This window comes from Lipophrys pholis (genome assembly GCF_963383615.2).
Source record: "Lipophrys pholis genome assembly, chromosome: 6".
Lineage (NCBI taxonomy): Eukaryota > Metazoa > Chordata > Actinopteri > Blenniiformes > Blenniidae > Lipophrys > Lipophrys pholis.
This window is the reverse complement of record NC_137629.1, coordinates 25,070,160-25,090,928: the sequence shown is the minus strand read 5'-3', so window position 1 is coordinate 25,090,928 and position 20,769 is coordinate 25,070,160. Positions and strand designations below refer to the sequence as shown.

General features: G+C 41.0%; 1 protein-coding gene across 1 annotated transcript in view; it reads left to right on the top strand.

The window, feature by feature from the left end:
• Nucleotides 1–20,769, top strand: part of spock1 (SPARC (osteonectin), cwcv and kazal like domains proteoglycan 1) — a 114,330-nt gene extending 93,561 nt beyond the window's left edge. The window contains exons 7-13 of the mRNA XM_080466057.1: nucleotides 2,506–2,629; nucleotides 13,372–13,491; nucleotides 13,794–14,015; nucleotides 15,361–15,423; nucleotides 16,228–16,365; nucleotides 19,359–19,551; nucleotides 20,019–20,769. Of these exons, the coding sequence (XP_080322183.1) occupies nucleotides 2,506–2,629; nucleotides 13,372–13,491; nucleotides 13,794–14,015; nucleotides 15,361–15,423; nucleotides 16,228–16,365; nucleotides 19,359–19,551; nucleotides 20,019–20,151 (993 nt within the window). The 3' untranslated portion in view covers nucleotides 20,152–20,769. The remainder of the gene's footprint in view (nucleotides 1–2,505; nucleotides 2,630–13,371; nucleotides 13,492–13,793; nucleotides 14,016–15,360; nucleotides 15,424–16,227; nucleotides 16,366–19,358; nucleotides 19,552–20,018) is intronic.

The following is a 20,769-nucleotide window of genomic DNA, read 5'->3' as shown; positions in this document are numbered from 1 at the left end:
AAATGTGGCCATTTCAAATTTTAAAATACATGTTTATATTTATTTCTGATGAACAGTTTTTACACATCAATTGTAAAGTATACTTTTTGCAAATATTAATGCTAACGTCATCTTTTCTATCTGGATTTGTTTAAAATGTTTCTTTTTAAATGATTTACTCTTCAATGGAAATAATTTGATTTACAAAGCAACTCCAATACCCAAAAGCTGTGTAGCATGGGGTCATAATATCCTGGTCATGTACAAGAACTCTAAAACTTACTTATACCCCACAATTCCACTTTCTTTAGACCTCCTGATCACCACTATCCACCTTGGACTTGGCACAATACATCAAATAATTATGAGTATATAAGTATACCGTCATCCAAAAACCTTGTGAATAATTAAATCAAAGATCTGCACATTGTTTTTCCCTGCTGAGTTGACAATTTCTGTTGATGTTTAACTTCCTTTGTAGTTTCACACGAGAGGATTTTGTTCTCACTGGCTGATGAGACCCATAGATAAGAAAGAACGTCACAATGGTAATTAGAGGCTTGTAGGTTGAGAGTGGAAGGCAGGTAGGTAGGTCTCTGTATAACATATTGCAACTGTCATACCTGTTACACTTGGTTTTGCAGTGGATTTATTCTCAATACATTGACATTATGTAAAATTTCAAAAAAAAAAATGGAAGAATACATGTCTTAATGTGTTATTATTTTTTGGGTGATGATTTTATGTCAGAACTCAGAAGACATGCTATGCACCCTCTTATTTGGAATCTGCCTCAAAATGAATACTCCACTCCACACCAAAGCTGTGTGTTTTATGAGAACAAACTATTGACGTCCCATAACAATCCTATTTCTTAAGAGGGTGCAGGTGCTGCAGTGAAGCCGCTATATAGGAAGAAAACATGTAAGATATCTTGGAGTGAGTCTAACACACTTTTAGTTTCACCTTTTATCTATATAATATGTCACTTTGAGGCTTAAATTACATTAAACATCAAAATCAACAGTATAGTTGTGCTATTTGGCCAAATGACTGCCTGATTGTCATACTGATACTCCTAGTATTTGAAGGAGTACACTGATACTGAGTCAAACGGGTGCCAGTTAGTTAGCTGTTAAACTCTGCATCAGGTATCACAAAATATACTTGAACGAATAATTTAAATATCAAACTTTTAATTAAGCACAGTGATTAAATGCTCGTTGTGCTGTGTGTTTCTTATCTCATACAGTGGAGACAGTGGGATGCAATGGCACAGTCTGAACAATGGAGGCAGGAAAAGAATGGTCTCCACTGTCAGTCTGAGACCTTGATTAATGTACTGCATGAACAACAAAAGAAAATTTAACAATCTGTTTCTTTGTACTTTGGACATTATGTGCACTACATCCTACTCTTAACTGATGAGAGTACACTGTCTATTTTCTGTCTTTACAGTAATACCACTGCTTTTACCTGTAACACAGTCGATGATTATTCTTGTAAAAATAGCACTGTAACAATTACAGACATTTTCAGCTATTTCCTTTATGGTTACTAGTTTCAAAGTAGAAGCTTCCTATTACTCCTAAACTCAGTCCTCCTGACAGCAGCGTGAAAGATGTCTGACTGTCAGTGACATAGCCATCAGCCTGCACTTACCGCACCTGTAATTTATTCACGGCCCTACATAAATGTTAACTTACCTTTGTTAGAGCCGTCTGCCGCTGTGCCCTTGTAGGAAGTTCATGTTCCTTCATATTTGTTTCCTTCAAGAACAGGTGTTATGGTGAGTTCTGCCTGACAGCCAAACGTTGTGACATCCGCACGTGAGCCCCTGCTGTTCAAAATATAGGACTTTGATGATGACTGATTATCTCAGACTATTTTAATATGTGCGCGCCCCAATTTGATTTGCAGACAAGTGCCTCGCTAATAGACCAACCCACACAGCGTTAATAGTTTAGCTAATGTGTCACAGCAACACTGCAATTATACAAGTATGCGCCCATGAGAGCCGATCTGAGAGAGACAATTAAAGATAATGTATCAGTTCCAATTCCAGGTAACTAGTTTTTTTTGTTTATTATTATTATTATCTAGTAACTCCACTACAATTTATAAAGGTATTCAGTAGAAAGTGAAAACGCTGCTCTGCTGGCTGTGGCTCAGTTGAGAGAACAGTTGGTTTCTAATTGCCAGGTAATGGTTCAACCTCATCTTGTACATATGGTGAAGTGTCCTTAAGCAAAGCACATAACACTACCCAGTAAATGTGTGAATTTAACAGATAATGTAAAACGCCTGGTAAAATGCAGTATAAAAGTACAACAGACCATGTACTAATAAAGTCTCATGACTGTAATCAAGTGTAGAGCTGCTTTGCATATCCCATTGATGATAACAGGTGAGCCTGTCAGCAAGGCTCTAGGTATTTTGGTTTGGTTTTTCAGACTCTATTATTGTTTCCCTTCTCATGTGCTTAATAAAAATTCACAGTTTATTTCGTTTGTTTTGCTTTCACAGTGCAAATTGGAGTTTCAGAGTTGCCTGTCTGGGAAAATGATCTCAGTTAAATGTGACGGACTGTGTCCTTGCCTGCCTGGTCAGGAGGAATTCAGCAAACCATCACCCACTTCTGAGAGAGCTGGTGAGTACTTTGCATTCCTGTTTAGACGGCTGCTTTTCACTTTAATAATCCATCCTTGAGATCAGATTTCCTCTCATTTCCACGCTGTTACATCATTAGCCTTCTTGCCACCTCTCACTGTTTCACTTGATTTGAGCTCTTACTGTATGAATCCGTACGTGTGGATTCTTGGAGGAACAAAGGTAAGATTAAGTGGCAAGACAAACGGATGACTAAAGAACATTATCTGTGCTTTGGCCATTTTTAGGATCCGAATAGCTCCAACGTCTTTCACGGCAACACACACAAAAATGCTTTCACTGGTAATCCCTCAAACTCTCTGGTGATTCACGGTGTTTCCATTTCTTTCCTGTCAGTTCTCTACCCTTACTCATGTTATTTTCTCTCCCTCCCATCCTATTGCTCCCACCCATTCGCTGACAGCTGCAGCGATCAGTGATGGAGTGACTCTGTGTGTCTTATTGTTTGTCATGAAAATAGGATTTCTGCAGATGGATGGGGAGATTGTGGCGTAGAAATGCAACCTAAAGGAAAGGAACACAGAAAAGGATGGATAGTTATTGTAACAGACCTCTCTCTCCGAAACCGGGGGAGTGTGAGGTTTTTACTTTGTTCGTTTGTTGTGAGTCTATCCAACTATCCATGTGGCGTTCTGTCTTTCTGCCTCACCGCCTTCCATGCTGATGCATGTCTTTCCTTATCGCTCTCTGATTAAGAAGCATTTATGAGGATCGTGAGGTTCATCCAGACACGTTCAATACAAAAACTAAAGTGTCTGCTAATTAATGACAGCTCCCTCTATTTTTTGTGCTCTTCTTCCATTAGTTTAAGCCTGAATGACGGCGTGTACAGAGAGTGATGCGCTTAAAGAGAAGTGTTTTACCAACTTGACTGCTGTCTAATTAATTCCCCTCTGTCTTTGCTCAATATATAATTATGTGTTTGGTTTGCGGAGAGCTTGGCTCACTGGACAGAACAAAGTAAAAAAGCTGAAAGCAAAGAAATGTATTTCTCGATCTTGCAAAGTGTCAACATCCAGTTTAACACTCATTTTTACTGCACGGCTCTCTGCTTCGACTCTTTTTTTTTTTTCTTCGCGGAAGGGCTTTCCCCATTTCCTATTTCTAACTTACCCTCTTTCTCTCTGACTTCGTCATCCACCATTCATGTACTTTCCAAAACAGCCCGTCCTGAGACCGTACGTCAGATAACACATCCAAATGTTTGTGCATTCAGAGGTGGCACAGAGGAGTGGAGTCTGTTTGTCATCTCTCAACCTGATAGAATCTCTCATTAGGTCGGCAACCCAAAATGGTAAACAGATAGGGGTAGCAGTCGGTGAGGAAAACACTGCGCGTGTGCGTGCAAGTGTGTCAGACTGTGTCGCTATGGAAACAGTCAAAAGATTGCGGCAGTTTGATATGTGCAATCACTCCTGTGTTTACCGATAGCCACAGGTTCACGCTGGGTTTAAACATTCATACCAGACTAGTAAATATTTCAGTTCGCACAACACCTGCGCCTGCGACTGCAGCTCCACAAGCATCACTTTATCAGTAAACGGGAACATTTGCTGGCTTGTTTTTGTGTGCGCAGTGACTGGAGGAATGGCAGATGCCATGGACGTCACCATGTGAAAATAACCTTTCGGTCATCACTTCAGTATGGTAGTGAAGTTAATCTTGTATATTAAAAAGAAGTAATGCAAATGTTTCATTGTATCATTCTAAGTAATAATGCTAAAAAGCAGTCAATTCAATGTAGATTTCCATATATGCAACTGAATTTTCTGTATGCGTTATATGAAATCAGAAATTAGACCCAGAGATGGAGTTTTTTTTTTTTTTACTTTCTGAAAGCAGAGGAGCTCAGTCAGAAAAGCAAAGTCAAGAGGCAAAATATTTAGTGAAATATTAGTTTGTGAGCCTCCTCTCTGCAGAAGGCCTGATGACGAAAGCTTCACACTGAGCTGACATAGTAAGAAATAAGCCAGACAGGAAGAGCTAAGCCAATTACAGTGGCAGTGAGCGAGACGGTTGATAATAAGCAAACCTAATCTTACAGAAGAGTTGGCATGTTGTTACACCAGAGTAGCTCTGCTGGGGCCAGAGAGCTCACTCTGCCCTGATATTCTCATCTACATGATTATCTCTAGTGCTCTTCTAGTCATTTCCTGCAGCTTATCAATGATGGGCAAATTCAGTCAAACTGTTTAAGAGAGTTTAATCATTTTAATGGCGTCACTGTACACAAGAAGTGAACAAACCCCAGAAGTATTTATTCCAGTTCATTAGAGTTAATTCAACAAAGTTGCACTTTAGCCACACCTTAATCTTCGAGGTCTAATTATAAGCACCTGCTTTGATTTCACTGATTAAACCTGAGTTAAAAACCCCGACCTCATTCGATCTCGCTCGGTTAATGCTCCCTCGCTCATTTTCTCCATAGCAAGAGGTAAATTTAGACTTCAGATGCTCATTAATCATTGTCTGTTTTACGACAGGTGGTTGAGCAGCAAAACATTTTTTCCCATCATTAAAATAAGAAGCGCTTTTTTTGCACGTCGGCGAGCAGAAAGACTATTTTTATTATACTGATTACATTTTCAGGTTGACATTAAGGCTTTTTTATTGAAATGTAGAGTGAACACTTGACGCCAAACAACATCTGAACACAGGCAATATTTGTATATAACATTATGTGTCTATCCAGTTGTTCCTTTTTTTTTTTCCTGCACTATCATAAAGAAGAAGGCATGCTGGGAAAGGAGCTAATCTACTTTCTTGCAGTGGTATACCGTCAGTGTAATGTCTGTGATTAAGTGAAAGCATCCAGCAGCACTTATAGATCGGCCTTTATCTTTTCATCCCCTTTGTATCATTCATTACCGTGATTTTAAACGATTGTCAAACATCAAATATGTGCTGCAGCATGCTATTTATTTAGAGTGAATTGTGATATTCTTTTCCAACACTAGGCTTCACATATATTTCTGAGTGTCTCTGCGTCAGTCACAGTAATAACCTTTATTTTTCAAAGTGGCTGCAGCAAAGTGGGGCACAGGTGTGTTTGTCAGTGACATCTCTCCCAGACTTCCCTCCCCCTCCATACTCTCCTGTCTCTATCTATTGCTCATTTATTGTCTGTCTCCAGCCTCTAATCCATCATTTTGTGAGAGTGTTAGGTTCAAGCTCTAACTCTGCATTCGAGTGCTCTCTGCCAGTTTTCTTTTTCTTTTTTTCTTTTTTAATACTTTGTTCGGAGGATTGTGACTACGTCTTAGCATTTACATAGTGGCATCTGTTTGTGACTTTGCTGAATTGTAGTCCTCAATAGGAAAGGGAAACACACTGGTTGGCGGGAAAAGTTTAAAAAACAAATGTCAATGATGATGATTATAATTCGGTAAATTGTATGTGTTAATTGTTCATTTCTCTATATTTTTTTTCTTTTAATGACTAATTAAAATTCTTCTTAATGGATATTCAATCGTGATGTGGCTGCAGATCCATCGCTGCTGTCTCTTTTTTGTCAGCAAAGGTTACGGCTGCAGCACAGATGCTGTGGATTCCATTTGATCCGTCATCGCCTCCCAAGGCATAACGCCTGTGACTTTTTATATCATCACTTCCTCGCGTAAAACAATGACTCGAGCCGACACAAAATGATACAGCAGCTCATGTGTGGAAAGGCCCAAGTCACTGCCAGTTATGGTCAATGACATTTTTAAAGTAATAATATTTCTTTTACTGTCAGCTACTGTTGAACAAAGACATTGACGAAACAAAGAAACTGAGGATAAGCGGGCGAAATCCCCTCGCTAAATTAAATTCTTCCTGGCATCCCTGTCTGAACGCTCCACAGAGAGCGCACAGGAGGACAGATTGTGCTCTCCTCTCTTCTGCCACCACACTTCCTATCTTCTTCTAACGCCTGCCAATTGCACAGGGATTTTTTTTATTATTTTTTTCTTTCAGAGCGCTGACCAGGCTGAGGAGTGCCTGTGGAGCATTTTTACCAAGTCATATTGACACTATCTTGACTATTCTCTTTGAAGCTGTAATGGTCATTTTCTCATGCACTAACATTTCCTGACAAGGTATACGCTGTCACGTTAATGCAAACCCGCCCAAAGAGGCGCATTCACTCATTGTAGATCAGGCATGAATTATAACCAGCTGAGATAAACCACGATTAGCAATAACAGATCAGTGAGGGTGGAAATGATGATAGTTGTAATGTCTCTCATTTACTGATGATAATTACAGTTACAATTTGCAATATTTAGCAGAATAAACTGACTGCTGTTAAAAGCGCTGCACTATTGCAACTGTCCAAACTACCAATCACATTAATTTAAGAGAAGTTGCATTGTTTGTTTGTTTGTTTGTTTGTTTGTTTGTTTGTTTGTACGTACCCTCTTTCTAGACGTGCTCTGTGTACCGAGCACAAGAAAGTATTTAGGCTATTTATCACTACAAGGATAGCAGTGGAACTAACCTCCTTGGAGGAATGCATAAACAACCCAGAGTTGGAATAACAGGGATCCTCCTATTCTCCCCATTCTGCTCACATTGCATGAATTCTAATTTAACCCTTAGAGTGATACTATTTTTGCCAAGTGGGAGTTTGTTTTCCTATTTATTGCTTCTCAAAGCTGATTGTACACCATTAAAACAAGTGTGTGCGTGTGTTGTAGGTGTTGGGGAAATTGTGATTTTGATCCTGGTTATTCATTTATTATAGTGATCTTCTACATACTTTTTTTTTTCAAGTCAACATTTACAATATATATATGTCATATATATATCAGGATTTTTGGCGATAAAGACGTTAATGTATCCCGGCCATAATGTAATTTATCATTTATCACTGCATACATTACATAAATTTCTGGATAAATTTAGGCATCTAAAACTGCTATGTTAACTGGTTTGCCCTCTCTCAGGCTCAAACTATATCTGTCCCAGTTCCATCTCCACTTGACTCGCTCCCTGTTTGTGCAGACAGTGTATTACTGATCATTATCTAGGCTAACTTCAACTCACTGCCAGTGAGATTGTCCTGGAAAGCTGATAGCTTGGAGCAAAAAAAAAAAAAAATCAGACATACCCTTGTATCTTTTTAATGAATCTGACCTTATATCTTCCACATTTCTTGCGCCTGACTGTCACAGTTCCTTTCTCTCTCCTTCTGTTGCCTTGTTAAGAAATGTCATCTCTCTCCCCCACTTCCATCACTCTCTGTTTCCTTTCCATCTCCCTTTAATCTTGATCTGATCAGACCGTGCTCCTGATGTCTCAAGGTGATCACGACGCACCTTTTCCACAGCCTGGATTGAAAACCACTCCCTTTATTTTATAAGACAAACTTAGTTAATCCTTTATGGATGATAAAAGAGACCTATTGAAGAATTCAGAGCCTGACATCTTCTGATGTTTAAAGTTATGCATTACTGAGTCTGGAGGACACATTTATCTTATGACCAGCCGGAGGAAATGACAGCATATTTAATTTGGGAGAGTTGTTCACAACCACCTTGTGATGGCAGTCACGATCGAAACCTCTGCTTATGACTGTGTTGTTTGTGCTCAACTATAAAAGAACAAAAGAAATGTGTGTCATGAAATATGCTATTTAAACAAAAAGAAAATATGTGACAAACACTATAAATGTGGGTTCAAAGATTGCACTAAATGTTTTAATTACATAAAAGATTACTAAAGCACATTTTTACCTCCACGTGTTTATTTCAAAGAATCAACTATAATTTGTATGTATAGGTCTATGTACACATGCATGTCTCACATTTTAAATTAGCTACAAGTTTCCTGTGATTTGCCCACACACATACCCTCAGTGCTGCTCTATCTTATGCACTTTAGTTTTACTTACCCTCATTCAGCAAGTCGTTTTTTTCTACAGCCACGTGTATAAAAAAAAAAAACTGATGGATAGTTGTATCTTTTTTTCTGCTACCAGGTTCTGCTGATCTAGGTTGGAAGACATGAAAGATAGCAGAAGCAAGGAAATACAGGGTGAGAGGTAAAGGGATAGAAAGGGAAGAAGGTCATTTCAAGCTATGATTCAGTGTTTGATATTTGACCCACAGGCGTGATCGATAGCTTCTTATGTAGGGAAAGTCTCATTGGCAAAGGTTCCCTGTCAAGTGGTCTTTGAGTGGAAGTTGATCTTTGGCAATCTGGCAGAAGAGTGTATCTTTCTTTCCTTTTGGAAGCGCAAGTCGCCACTGGTTTCAGCAGGGTTAATACAGAGATGTGGAGACATAACAACTTCTTGGCCCAAGGCTAACAACTCTCCATTCAGACTGCTGCCAATTTTCTGTCCTTTTCAGTTAAAACTTCTTTTAGTAAGTAACAGATTTACTGATAAGAAATATATATATATATATATATATATATATATGAAAGTCAGTTATTCAAAAGTAAGAGATCTACCAGTTTCTTAAACCTGACAAGGCACTGAACTGTCAACTTTTTCAAGCATAAGACTTACTAATGTTTGCTATGACGCACTAGTAAATATTTCACACACCAGACGCACCATGTATGATCTCACAGAAACTATTCCATACTGTTAGATAAGTAAATGAAAAGAAAATGAAGTCTTCCTGTGTGCAGAGGGGTTTTTTCTAGGGTGCCCCAGCTTTTCCTCACTACAAAAAAAATGTCACCAATTTGGTTAGTCAGTCACTTTTATCAAATCTTTTGTCAATTCAATTCATTTTATTTGGTGCCTGTTACAGCAATCCCATATGAGCACAAGTGACAGGAGAAATGTCTGCATAACCAGACTCTGAGGTTCTACTGCATCGGTTGGCGGTTAGTGGGTAGTAAATTAGAAAAGGAGAGGGCAGTGTCACATTGTAACAAACTGTTACTGTTGCTTTTAGGTGTCTGTCAATTCTATTGTCAACCTTGCCATCTATTTGTGCAATTACAAGAAAAGAAACAAAGACTCGAAAGTTTGCGACAACATCGTTAATTTACTTACTGCATCGATGACTATACGATACATATATATATATATATATATATATATATATATATATATATATTTTGTGAATATTCAAGCATATTTAAGTTTCAATTCAAGAGAAGCCATTTTTTCAGGTGTTTGCGCTGTTTTCCCTCCTTCAGGTTGATAAAGTCAAACAGCGGGTCCACTAGCTACGACAGGGCACTTTCCTCTCTGTGTGTTCTGTCCGAGTGTGTGAGTGTTGTCAGCTTCACCTCTCTGACTCAATGCCCTACAAAAAGACTCGCAACAGAGGCAACAGCTTCGGACCTGACTGAAACAATTTCGGTCACGCAGAGAAAAAAGATAAGAGGGCTCCGCTGAGACTCATTCTTGGCCACAGTGCAATGGCCAGGAGACTGGAGGGGAAAAGATGGAGAGAGCAGTGAAGTCAGAGGGAGAAAATGTGCAATAAGAAGAGGGACAAAGGGAGTATATATATCAAAGGTAGGGGGTGAAAAACGGATATCTGGAGTCTGTGGAGGGATGTGTAAGGAGGGAAACGGGAAATGAAGCCCTCAAAGCAATTTAGGTGAGAAAAAGAAAAAGGAGAGTGGGACAGATCAAAGTGGTCTTCTAAGTAACATACGGAAACTGGGGTGGGTAAGTATGATAAGTGACTCGCGCTGAATCTCGGTAAACTGACAAAGTTGCGGAAGACGTGAGAAATTGGAAATGAACAAGCAATTCAAGGAGTCTTCGGAGGCAACAAAAGAATCACAAAAGCAAATGGCAATAAGTGGTTTTTGAAAGCACGATGGCGAGGTGGAAAAACTGATGGGCGGATGAAGTGTGTTCATACAAATGAACAGAGGATTAAATCGTTGCAATTTTTGTGTGCAGAAACATGCGACTGGATACACTTGCACCTCTAGGAGCGTTGTATATAGGAGGTGGGGACTAATCATGTTGCGCTGTTGGTATTTTGCTCTCTCTTACTCTGCTGCAAATCGTGGAAATGAAGGGCACTCTGAAGTGTTATCTGTCTAGCCCTGAAGGATTATAACACAACACAGACACATGCAGACCACCTTTGAATTCCAGAGGTAATGTCACTGGGTTAGCCAGCCAGATAAACCTTATTTGTCTTTTTCTAGGCTGCTGTCTGTTACCTGAGGCGTCTGCTGGTTTTTTTGAGGCGGCTACCCACAGACCCAAAAAATAACTGCAAAGCGCGTGGGGGTTTCTGTGGTCATGTGCTCAGGCATATCTTGGTGTACATAAATGGGTGCAGAACATGATTCAGCAATGGGGGATAATGGGGGAAGGGGGATAATGACTCAAACAAAAACAGAAACTCTTCTAATGAGCAAGAGGCCATTATCTCTCGGCCCAGCATGGGAAGACCTGCTTAAAAACTCCCACTGGGTCTGTGGCAGGTTTGTGTGTTTGCGTCGGCAGTGCTTTTATATGTGTGTCACATGGTTGTGTGTGTTGCAAGTACACATTTCCTTTGATGTTGTATTGCAGACGCCCTGATCCACTAACAGCAAAGGGGAATCCAGGTTGTCACAAGGCATCCAATCTCCTCTGTTATCGGTATTTCAATAAATACTGCTGTATGTGTTTGTGGATCTCAATATATTTTGTTGTCGGGACCAGAATCTTTTTACTCACGTGCATTATGGGGATTTGGCAGCCTTATGGGGGCAAAAATCAAATCTTAATCAAGAAAACCATTACATTTTTAGATGAAAATCTGGTGTGTGTGTGTGTGTGTGTGTGTGTGTGTGTGTGTGTGTGTGTGTGTGTGTGTGTGTGTGTGTGTGTGTGTGTGTGTGTGTGTGTGTGTGTGTGTGTGTGTGTGTGTGTGTGAGTGTGTGAGTGTGTGTGTGTGTGGGTGTGTGGGTGTGTGGGTGGGTGTGTGTGTGTGTGTGTGGGTGTGTGGGTGGGTGTGTGTGCATGCATACAGTATACAGTCAGCAGCAAGCCACAAAACTGAACAAAGTGCATGCATGAACACACTCAGGCCCACCTTTATGTATCTTCACAGATTCAAATGTATATTATTATTGATGAGGTTTGTTGTATCCTCATATATCAATCAACTATACAATAATTTATATATGTATATTCCTGTTTACAGTCTTTAAGACCTCCTTCCGTGGTCCTCTTCATGATCATACCCCTAAAAATTTTCTGAGACAGGTTCATGCTTTCACTTTGGTTTAGATAAATGCTCAGTTTGTTCAAAACTCTCACACCTTTCACTGTTACGCACTTGAGGTTTTTAGGTTTGTGACACACACCCCTCTCTTTTTCAGGTGATGGTTAGAGTTATGTAAAGGTTACATTTAGGATTAGGCAAGTGGCAGATTTGAGTTCAGTGCAAGTTTGCTGGATATGAATGGAAGTCAATGGAAGTTACCTGCAAGGGAAAATGACTTAAGCTTGACTGTGTGTGATATTCAGTTCATTTGAATACTATGGTGTGCTTTACCTTATATTGATTGCTGCAATTCTCATTCTATTGATTGCTACAAAAGAATTCCTTTTTTTTTTTTTTGGGATAAAATCCTTATGACACTTTGAAAACCTTTGAAACCAAGGAAACTGCTTCAATTCTAAAATCACAGTGCTACAGGAATGCTAACAACCTCGTTCTGCATTTTCCGTCCTCCACGACCGAGTCGGGGCGTTTGGATTGGCAGGCTGGGTACGAGGTGGAGAATGGCTCTTGTCCTCCAGGCACATTTATCAAGCTCTCAAAAGAAAAAGAATGAGGAAAAAAAATATGTCAATCACATGCAGGAGAGAAAAAGAAGGCAGGATGGAGATTGACAGACATAGTCTGGGAGTTAGACAGGCAGAGGCAGAGGTCTGCTTGAATTGCAGGCAGACCCTGTCAGTCCCGAGGGATTTCTTTCTTCTGGTTTATACTTTAAATTAAGGGGTATCATTAGATATATTGTTCAGCTGGTGCTCTCTTTGGGAGGCATGTCGGTGAGAAGCATCAGCTTGCGTGACAGCGTAGGGTCAGGTTTTGTTTTATTTGCGCAGAGTAGTCCGATGCATATAAACACCAGCCCTCACAGATTTATCTGAATAAAATACAGCAAGTGGCCCCTCACCTGAAGGCATCCATTTATTTTCCCTGTGAGGGCAAGTCACATGAATTTAAACAGACCTTGGTCCACGGGTGATGTGTATCATTGTGAGCGTGTAGTTTCCCCACACAAATACCCCATTCATTTGAATAGGAAATAACCAATAAATACTAAGTGGAATGAAATGACAGCAGACACGAAAACTCCGGTATATCTGCTGTATATGTGTGTACGTGCATGTCAGATTGGGTTCCCATGGCAACCGTCAAGAGATAGCAGCGGTTGAGTATGTGTTACCACTCCACTGTGTTTGCTCAAGAAGAAAAGTAGGATGAGGGAAGAGAATCGAAGGTATACAAAGCGAAAGTACACAGCAGAAATGAAAGTTTGATAAGAAGCGAAAAGGAATTGTTGGGGGTGGGGTGGGGTGGGGGCTTCCCGAAGATGACACCACGTAGATTGACAGCTTCACCTCCTCTCATTATTTTGTGTGTGTGTGTGTGTGTGTGTGTGTGTGTGTGTGTGTGTGTGTGTGTGTGTGTGTGTGTGTGTGTGTGTGTGTGTGTGTGTGTGTGTGTGTGTGTGTGTGTGTGTGTGTGTGTGTGTGTGTGTGGTGTGTGTGTGTGTGTGTGTGTGTGTGTGTGTGTGTGTGTGCAGCTTGCACTGACACAGAGCTACACAGTCTGGCTGCCAGGCTGAAGGACTGGTTTGGAGTTCTTCACCTCGACGCCAACAGAGACCTCAAATCCTCTGACAGCTTTGACTCCGCCACTGGACGTGAGTACATCTCCTCGCGATATGTATATGTCTGCGCTTTCTCTGCTGGACAGACGGAGCTTCTTTGTTCCCCGTGGGGGCGGCCATTGACAGTGACCCTGCTGTGTTTTCTGTAGTGTCAACATGTCTCAACATATTTCAGCTCTGCCACTGAAAACACTCACACACACACACACACACACACACTCAAATCTCACTGTGATTCTTGAAAGGATAATAATTTGTACCACCTGGACATGTTCCTGAAATTTTTGCCTCACTGTGTCGTTTTTCTCCTTTATTTTTATTTTTTTATTCACTAGACTTTGACACCAGCATCTTGCCCATCTGTAAGGACTCACTGGGCTGGATGTTCAACAAGTTAGACATGAACTTTGACCTCCTGCTCGACCAATCAGAGCTGAGTGCCATCTACTTGGACAAGTATGAGCTGTGCATGAAGCCTCTCTTCAATTCCTGTGACTCCTTCAAGGATGGCAAGCTGTCTAACAATGAGTGGTGCTACTGCTTCCAGAAACCTGAAGGTGAGCGAGTGCTAAAAAAAACTGATTTGGCCAAAAATAGAAGCCTTTGGAGGTGTGAAAGCAGGGGAAAGAACAATGAGTTAGAGGACATTGACGTGGGTTATCTACAATAATGGGGCTTGTTTCACACTTGACGTTTTGCACTTGACATTAAGTTACAAAAAGTATGACAGAATGTTCACACATGCAGGTTTTCTTTAAGGAGGGTTAAGGAATATCTCTTCTTTTTTTTTTTTATTATTGTAAATGTCGTGAGGCTTTCTTTTAACACTGGCCCGCTGTGTCTGTCACGTTTTTTTTCACGGAAATTGGATTTTAAATGTATTCATGACACATATGTGGTTTAGAGGAATGGTTCCCATCGTGTTTCCTGAAGAGACTCTGAAGAGACTGGGGATTCCCTTTGTGATCTTTATTAATGAAAATGTTAAAGCAAGGCCAAACACTGTTGGACTCATTCACTCTCACAACATAAAAAAAAAAAAAAGCAGAAGCAATTGAAAGGTCTGAACTCACTTTTAGATCTAATTAGAGCAGACGAAGCTTTGGGACGTCCCTGCCATCTCTGTGATTTCTGGCTCATCCAACATGGTCTTTGTACCCATCAAAACCTTTTGTACAAGTAATTGTAAAGTTATTCTTACCTGTTGGGTATAAGCAGTCTGCCACATCATGTCTTTTTTTTTTTTTTTTTAATCAACTATGTTTCTGTTCAATGGCATAAAGAATACCACTTTAATTACAATATACCAACCTCATTGATGTTATGATGCCACCCTTTTACATGTTTTAAATGTATGACCTTGTGTGCATACATCAGGTCTGACCAACCACTTCCCCTCAGCAAAGCCAGATTTTCAAAAACGCTTTCCTTTATCGTGAGAGCTTGCTTTTTTCCCCCAAATAACATGTTAATCGAACAAACTGTCTTCTAACAATCGTTATTGTGTTCTTTAGCCTAAGAGGCTTTTAAGGACAAACAAACAAGCTAGACTGTCAAAATGTAAAGTGCAGTTGATAGGAGAAGTTGAAGGAATGGATTGATAAGGGTTTGTCTGATTCAAGATGGAAACGCAACAAGATTAAGGATTAAGTGTGTGTGGAGAGAGCTCCATTAGTCGTAAATATACATGTATAACCTCACATAAATGAGAAGGTGAATAAAGATGAGATTCAGCGATTGAAAAAAATAGTTGTGAATGTAAACAGAGAGTGTGAACATTAACAACATCTTGCAACTTGACTAAATAATGCAGCAAAGAAGGGCTTGTTTCAGTTTTTGGCTGCTTTGAAGACAGGACTGGCCCCTTTAATTAATCTATTCTGTGTTTTTCTCTCACTGCAGGGCTGCCTTGTCAGAATGAGAAGAGCAGGATCCAGAATCAGAGTCGAAGAAAGAGCCTTATAGGTCAGTCTGAGAGACTTGCTGTCACATGCTCTTGAACCGACATGCTCACACCCTGAACGAACTCATTTAGCTCTTTTCGAGTCCGATATTGGACAAGACAAAGGACATATAGGCATTTTCTACTCATGTCCTCAGTCCTTGCCAAGCAGATTGCTCAGTGTTTGGCCTCACGACAAAACAGCTTGAAAAATGAGACGTGGGTGGGTCGAATGAAGGTAAAGGAAAAGCTGTGTGTGTGTGTGTGTGTGTGTGTGTGTGTGTGTGTGTGTGTGTGTGTGTGTGTGTGTGTGTGTGTGTGTGTGTGTGTGTGTGTGTGTGTGTGTGTGTGTGTGTGTGTGTGTGTGTGTGTGTGTGTGTGTGTGTGTGTGTGTGCGTGTGTGCGTGTGTGCGTGTATGTATGTATTTATGTGTGTGTTCTATTAAAAGTGGCTGCTTCCTCTTAAGCAGGATGCATTGTTGTTGTCCTGCAACCTTCACAGCAGTAATTGATAGTTCTTCCCCCGTTGTGAATACACAAGAACTTTAGTTGAAACTTCAGGACACGTTCAAGTAACCTCTGCTGAACAGTGATCAGATTATAGCCTCTGGTTTTTTTTTTTATCAACCTAATGCTGCTAAACCTTCTTAACCATCTCCTCTTTCCTTGTTTCTTTTCTCTCTGTCTTGTCACGTTCACCTTTATCCTGTTATCTTCCTTTCTCTCTCTCTCTCTCTCTCTCTCTCTCTCTCTCTCTCTCTCTCGCTCTCTCGCTCTCTCTCTCTCTCGTTTGTCTCATCCCATCCCCATCTTTTCTTTGTGCTCAGGCTCTTATATCCCACGTTGTACTGAGGAGGGCTACTTCAAACCAACCCAGTGTCACGGCAGCACCGGACAATGTTGGTGTGTTGACAAATATGGAAATGAGATCGCTGGCTCAAGAAAACAAGGAAACCCCAACTGTGGTAAGATCCCAGTGAACACACACACACACACACACACACACACACACACACACACACACACACAAAATCAGATGTTCACACATTTCCTTGATCTCAACACGCTTGATTGAAATTGCCCTTATTGGCTTCACTTTATCTAACCGTCTTCCAGAATTTTCAGTGTGCCTTATTTCCAGATGGACACATGTAAGACTGTCTAATCTTCTGAAGACCAAAGAGACTGTAAACCCTTTATTCATTACATGCTGTCCAGTGAAACACAGAAGAAGAAAAAAAAACATGATTGCCGCTTTGTTGTATTTCTTCGCTCAGTAACTCTTCCTGTGTGTCTTTATCTTTAGCTGTGGCTGTGTTATTATTTAGAGAACAGATAACATTAGGCGAGCCTCTGGAGCCAGCCAGGCTGTTTCTAATATGTCTGATTCTATCTGCTTCTGATATCCGACTCCTGTTGCCTTGATAAAACACCAGCACCTCGTGAGTTAAGTAAGTAAACCTGCCACACTTGTCGGCAGAGAGCGATGCCAAAAAAAACAATGTGAATAAATACAAATTCAAAGAAATGACTGAGTCGTGCCTTGAGAAGGAGCACAAACAAACGCAGCTGGTTGATGCATTGATATAAGATACACTTAAGAGCGCAGGATGGATGCACAGCTCATGCTTGTCTGATGTATAAATATTTAGGTGCACTGACATGTCAGAATCTGTCAATAACACAGCAGCAGAATTTCAAAGAGAAGGGTCAAGAAGCCAATAGTAGCACTTTGCTGCAAATCAATGGCAGAGGGATTCTATTGATGAACAAAGTGAACAATAATTAGCCAAAAAGTATTCAGGCAGACATACTGATTACAAATCAAACAGCCAACTCACTGGCACCGATTACAGCTCACTTGAATACCATTCCAGTCCAAAGCCAGTAATTTCTGCTTTCAGCGTTGATGAGGTGTCTGTCCAGCAGACACACACGAAACACGAGAAACAATCTTTCATTCATTCTGGGGACATCGCATCGTCAACCGCGACTCCAGCTGACCTAACTTAGTGTTTTCCTTGACCTGATCAAATCAAACCATATAGCTATGTCCTTGGGTGCGTGTGAACAATTACCTACTGACTCTACTACGAACTACTACTTGTCCAACCCTAACCCTCCCTAACCTTAGCCTGATCGGGAAATATGTGCGTTTTTACCAAAAAGCTAAACTTTGTTTATAAGGAAGACGTGATGTGAAGAACAGTAAATGTTCATCCCATGAGTGTAGAAATAGATTTATTTTTTAGTCTCGTCAAATATGTTAGACTCAGAAATGCAATGTTTTCCTCATGAGGATATATAATATGTTCCTCATATAATGCGACTCTGAGAACAGATTTAAATCCCAACAACACACACACACACACACACACACACACACACACACACACACACACACACACACACACACACAGAAAGAGGGACAGCAGCAGTCCTTTGTCTCTGGTCTAACAACCTCGTCTGACTCTGGCTGAGTGGCCTCCGGCTCCAGTTGCCCGGCGTTCTCCCCTCTTGCCCTGCACAGAACAAACAGGTGGCAACACAGCAGCTCTCCACTCGGCAGCCGAAGCACAAGGACACCAAACTGATTTCATCACTGTGAATGTCACTCAGCCAGAGTAATGCTGTACCCAGGTGTAAACAGTCTGTTTTGAACTGAACTCAGAAGGATGTCTTGGCACCAATTTCTGAAAAGGCTTCAGGCGGAAACTGAGATAATGACTTCTGTTCACAATGTGGCCACTCTAGATTCAGCAACAGTCCCCTATTAGCTGGACATCACTGGTGAGGTTTTCCCCTTGACTCTGCATTGTGTTGGATGGTGGTACGATTTTTATGTGTGCTGGTCACAAATTTAGTTGGTTCAGTGTAATTTAGTTCTTCTATCAAAAGTCTGCAACTATAGCTTGTTTAGGCTTTCACCGAGGAACTGAAAACATGTTCAGGAAGTGCTTGTCTCACTAAGGCTAATTAGGACAAATCGCCAAGTACAGCTGAATCTAATAAAAAAAAAGAAAACTTGGGGTTGGTTTAAGCTGAAGGACTCTGAAGGACAATTTTATAATAACTATAATACTTTATGAAGACCTTTAATTGAATGTCTTCTCAAAAAGCCTGAGTAAGTTTATGCCACTTTTTAATGATGCCTCCCAGTGCAATATACCATAAAATGTCCAAAAAACCATGTCCTCTATTTGTTCCTCGTAAGTCCTTCTAAATGGCAACCCATCTCAAAATACAACAAAGGACCTAATTTTGACTTGTATTTGGAAAGTTTGCAGAAAGATCTGAAATGCGGTTTGCTTTAGCGTTTCCCTGCAGACCAAGTCCTCGTGGAACACAATGTCTGTAGCCTTCAGCTCGTGTGTTTTCACTCTGGTGTTCATACTGTGTTGCCACGTCGCCCCACCAGCCAGATGGAATTCGGTTGCCGACCAGTTTTAACCTACGTGCTTGACCCACCCAGTTTAGATATTTCAAAAACCATGAAGGTCACTTCATGTTGACGGTGGAATAAAGGTCAGTGAATCTTCAAAGTCTCCTTGAACACATTAAAACATTTTTAACCAAACCATTCGTCTGTTTCACGGCAGTGTTTTTTTACAGACGCAGACTGCAGTCTTGTCGTAATTCTCCGCTATGACAGCGCTGTACTTGATTTTAAAATGTTTGGGACACCTTCAAGGTCTGCAGAAGCTTGATAACGACTCACTCATTTGAATTAGGTGTGTTTGAGCTGGAAAGCAGCTTAAACACGCTGGGCAGGGACCAAACCTGAGTTGAGGAAAAATAAAACTACAGGAACTCTAATTAGCCAAGGGCAATAGTAAAAAAGAACATGTGTAAAGAGTTGGAAGGAAATCTTCTTGATTTTTAATCTTTATCTTCCCTTTACTCATTTGTGACTTTTTCTGTGTTCAAGCTTTCTTTGTTTTGGCTTGTCTGTCTGCAGATGAAGACCAGGAGACATCAGGGGATTTTGGCAGTGGTGGAGCAGTCATTCTCCTCGATGACCAGGAGGAGGACTCATTACAGAGTGGACGGAGCCGGCAGAAGAAGAGACGGGGCCGGATCCACCCACGGGGAACCATTGAGGATGACGAGGACGAGGAAGAGGACAAGGATGATGAAATCGGCTACGTTTGGTAGCTCTGCTCCATTTTACTTTGCCATCAGCTGACCATGAAACTCCGTTAACTCAGCACAGATCTGAAGCCATTCCAGTGTCTCTTCCTCCAGATATCTTTGGCAGCAGTCCATCTTTTGGCCCCAGAACCCACTCTTGTAATCCCGGCCCGTCATCCAAATCTGTCTCTTCAGCGACCTTCAAACCAGCCTCTTCATTTTCAAGTGTTTCACTGTTTCCACAGACAAAAAAACTGAAAGCTTATTACATTTCAACAACTGTCGAGCCCCGGTTCTGCTGGAGCTGTCAGCTCTCTGCTTGTACTTCTCCACAAACCTGCAACTCCTGCTAAAACAGACACTTCTCAATGATATCGCTCCCTCCATTCTCTTGTCACTCTTACCACTGTATGTCGGAATCTCTGGTCAGTCTGTGAGCCCAGATACATTAGCTGATGTGTTGGATGTAAATATGTTTTTGCTCCAGGGAATCCAGTTCGTGGATTGCCTTCCCTGTTGATCTATCAGCAGACCATCTTCATGTTCCGTGTTCCACCGTCGGGCTCCTGCCAGTGTTCAACAATGTCTCCCCAACTCGCTGCCACAGTTCCAGGCTCTGAGATGATCCCTCTCTTCCCGTTATTTCATGGAGGATTGTAAATTATTTAATTGTTGATCTTGAATGTTCCAAGAAAGCCCAGGAAGCAATGAGATTAAAGATGTATTGTCGTTGTTGTTGCATGTTTCTCATCGTGTTTCTGTAAAAGAGAGATTTCCTTGGCCAGGTCTAGCTCTATGCATCTCAAACAGAACGTGATGCCTATTTGGCTGCTACAATACTTTGTTGCTATGTTGATGCTGTCTAGTGTCTTTTCGGTTCTTCTCCCAATCTCAGGAGGTAGGAAGTTACTTTTCAGAGTGATAGCAGTGTAGACAAGTGAACTGCAAGGCCTACAGTGCGAATCTGTGGGGTCTCGCAGCTCGCTATTATTTTACTAACCGGTGAGTAGGGCTGCTGAGGCTTTTTGACTGTGCATGGACACTAGAGGGAGAAGCTGCTCCTGAGCTGGGAGGACACATATGAAGTCAAAGCAGAGAGGAGGCCCTGCTTTGCCTCCCAACATTGGATATCTTCAGTGATTGAAATTGAAATCTTCACCATGTCAACTACGTGAACTTTTATTTGTAACTTTGAAAATTTAAGTAAAGTGGCACTTTGGGTGTCTTTTGAAACGTAC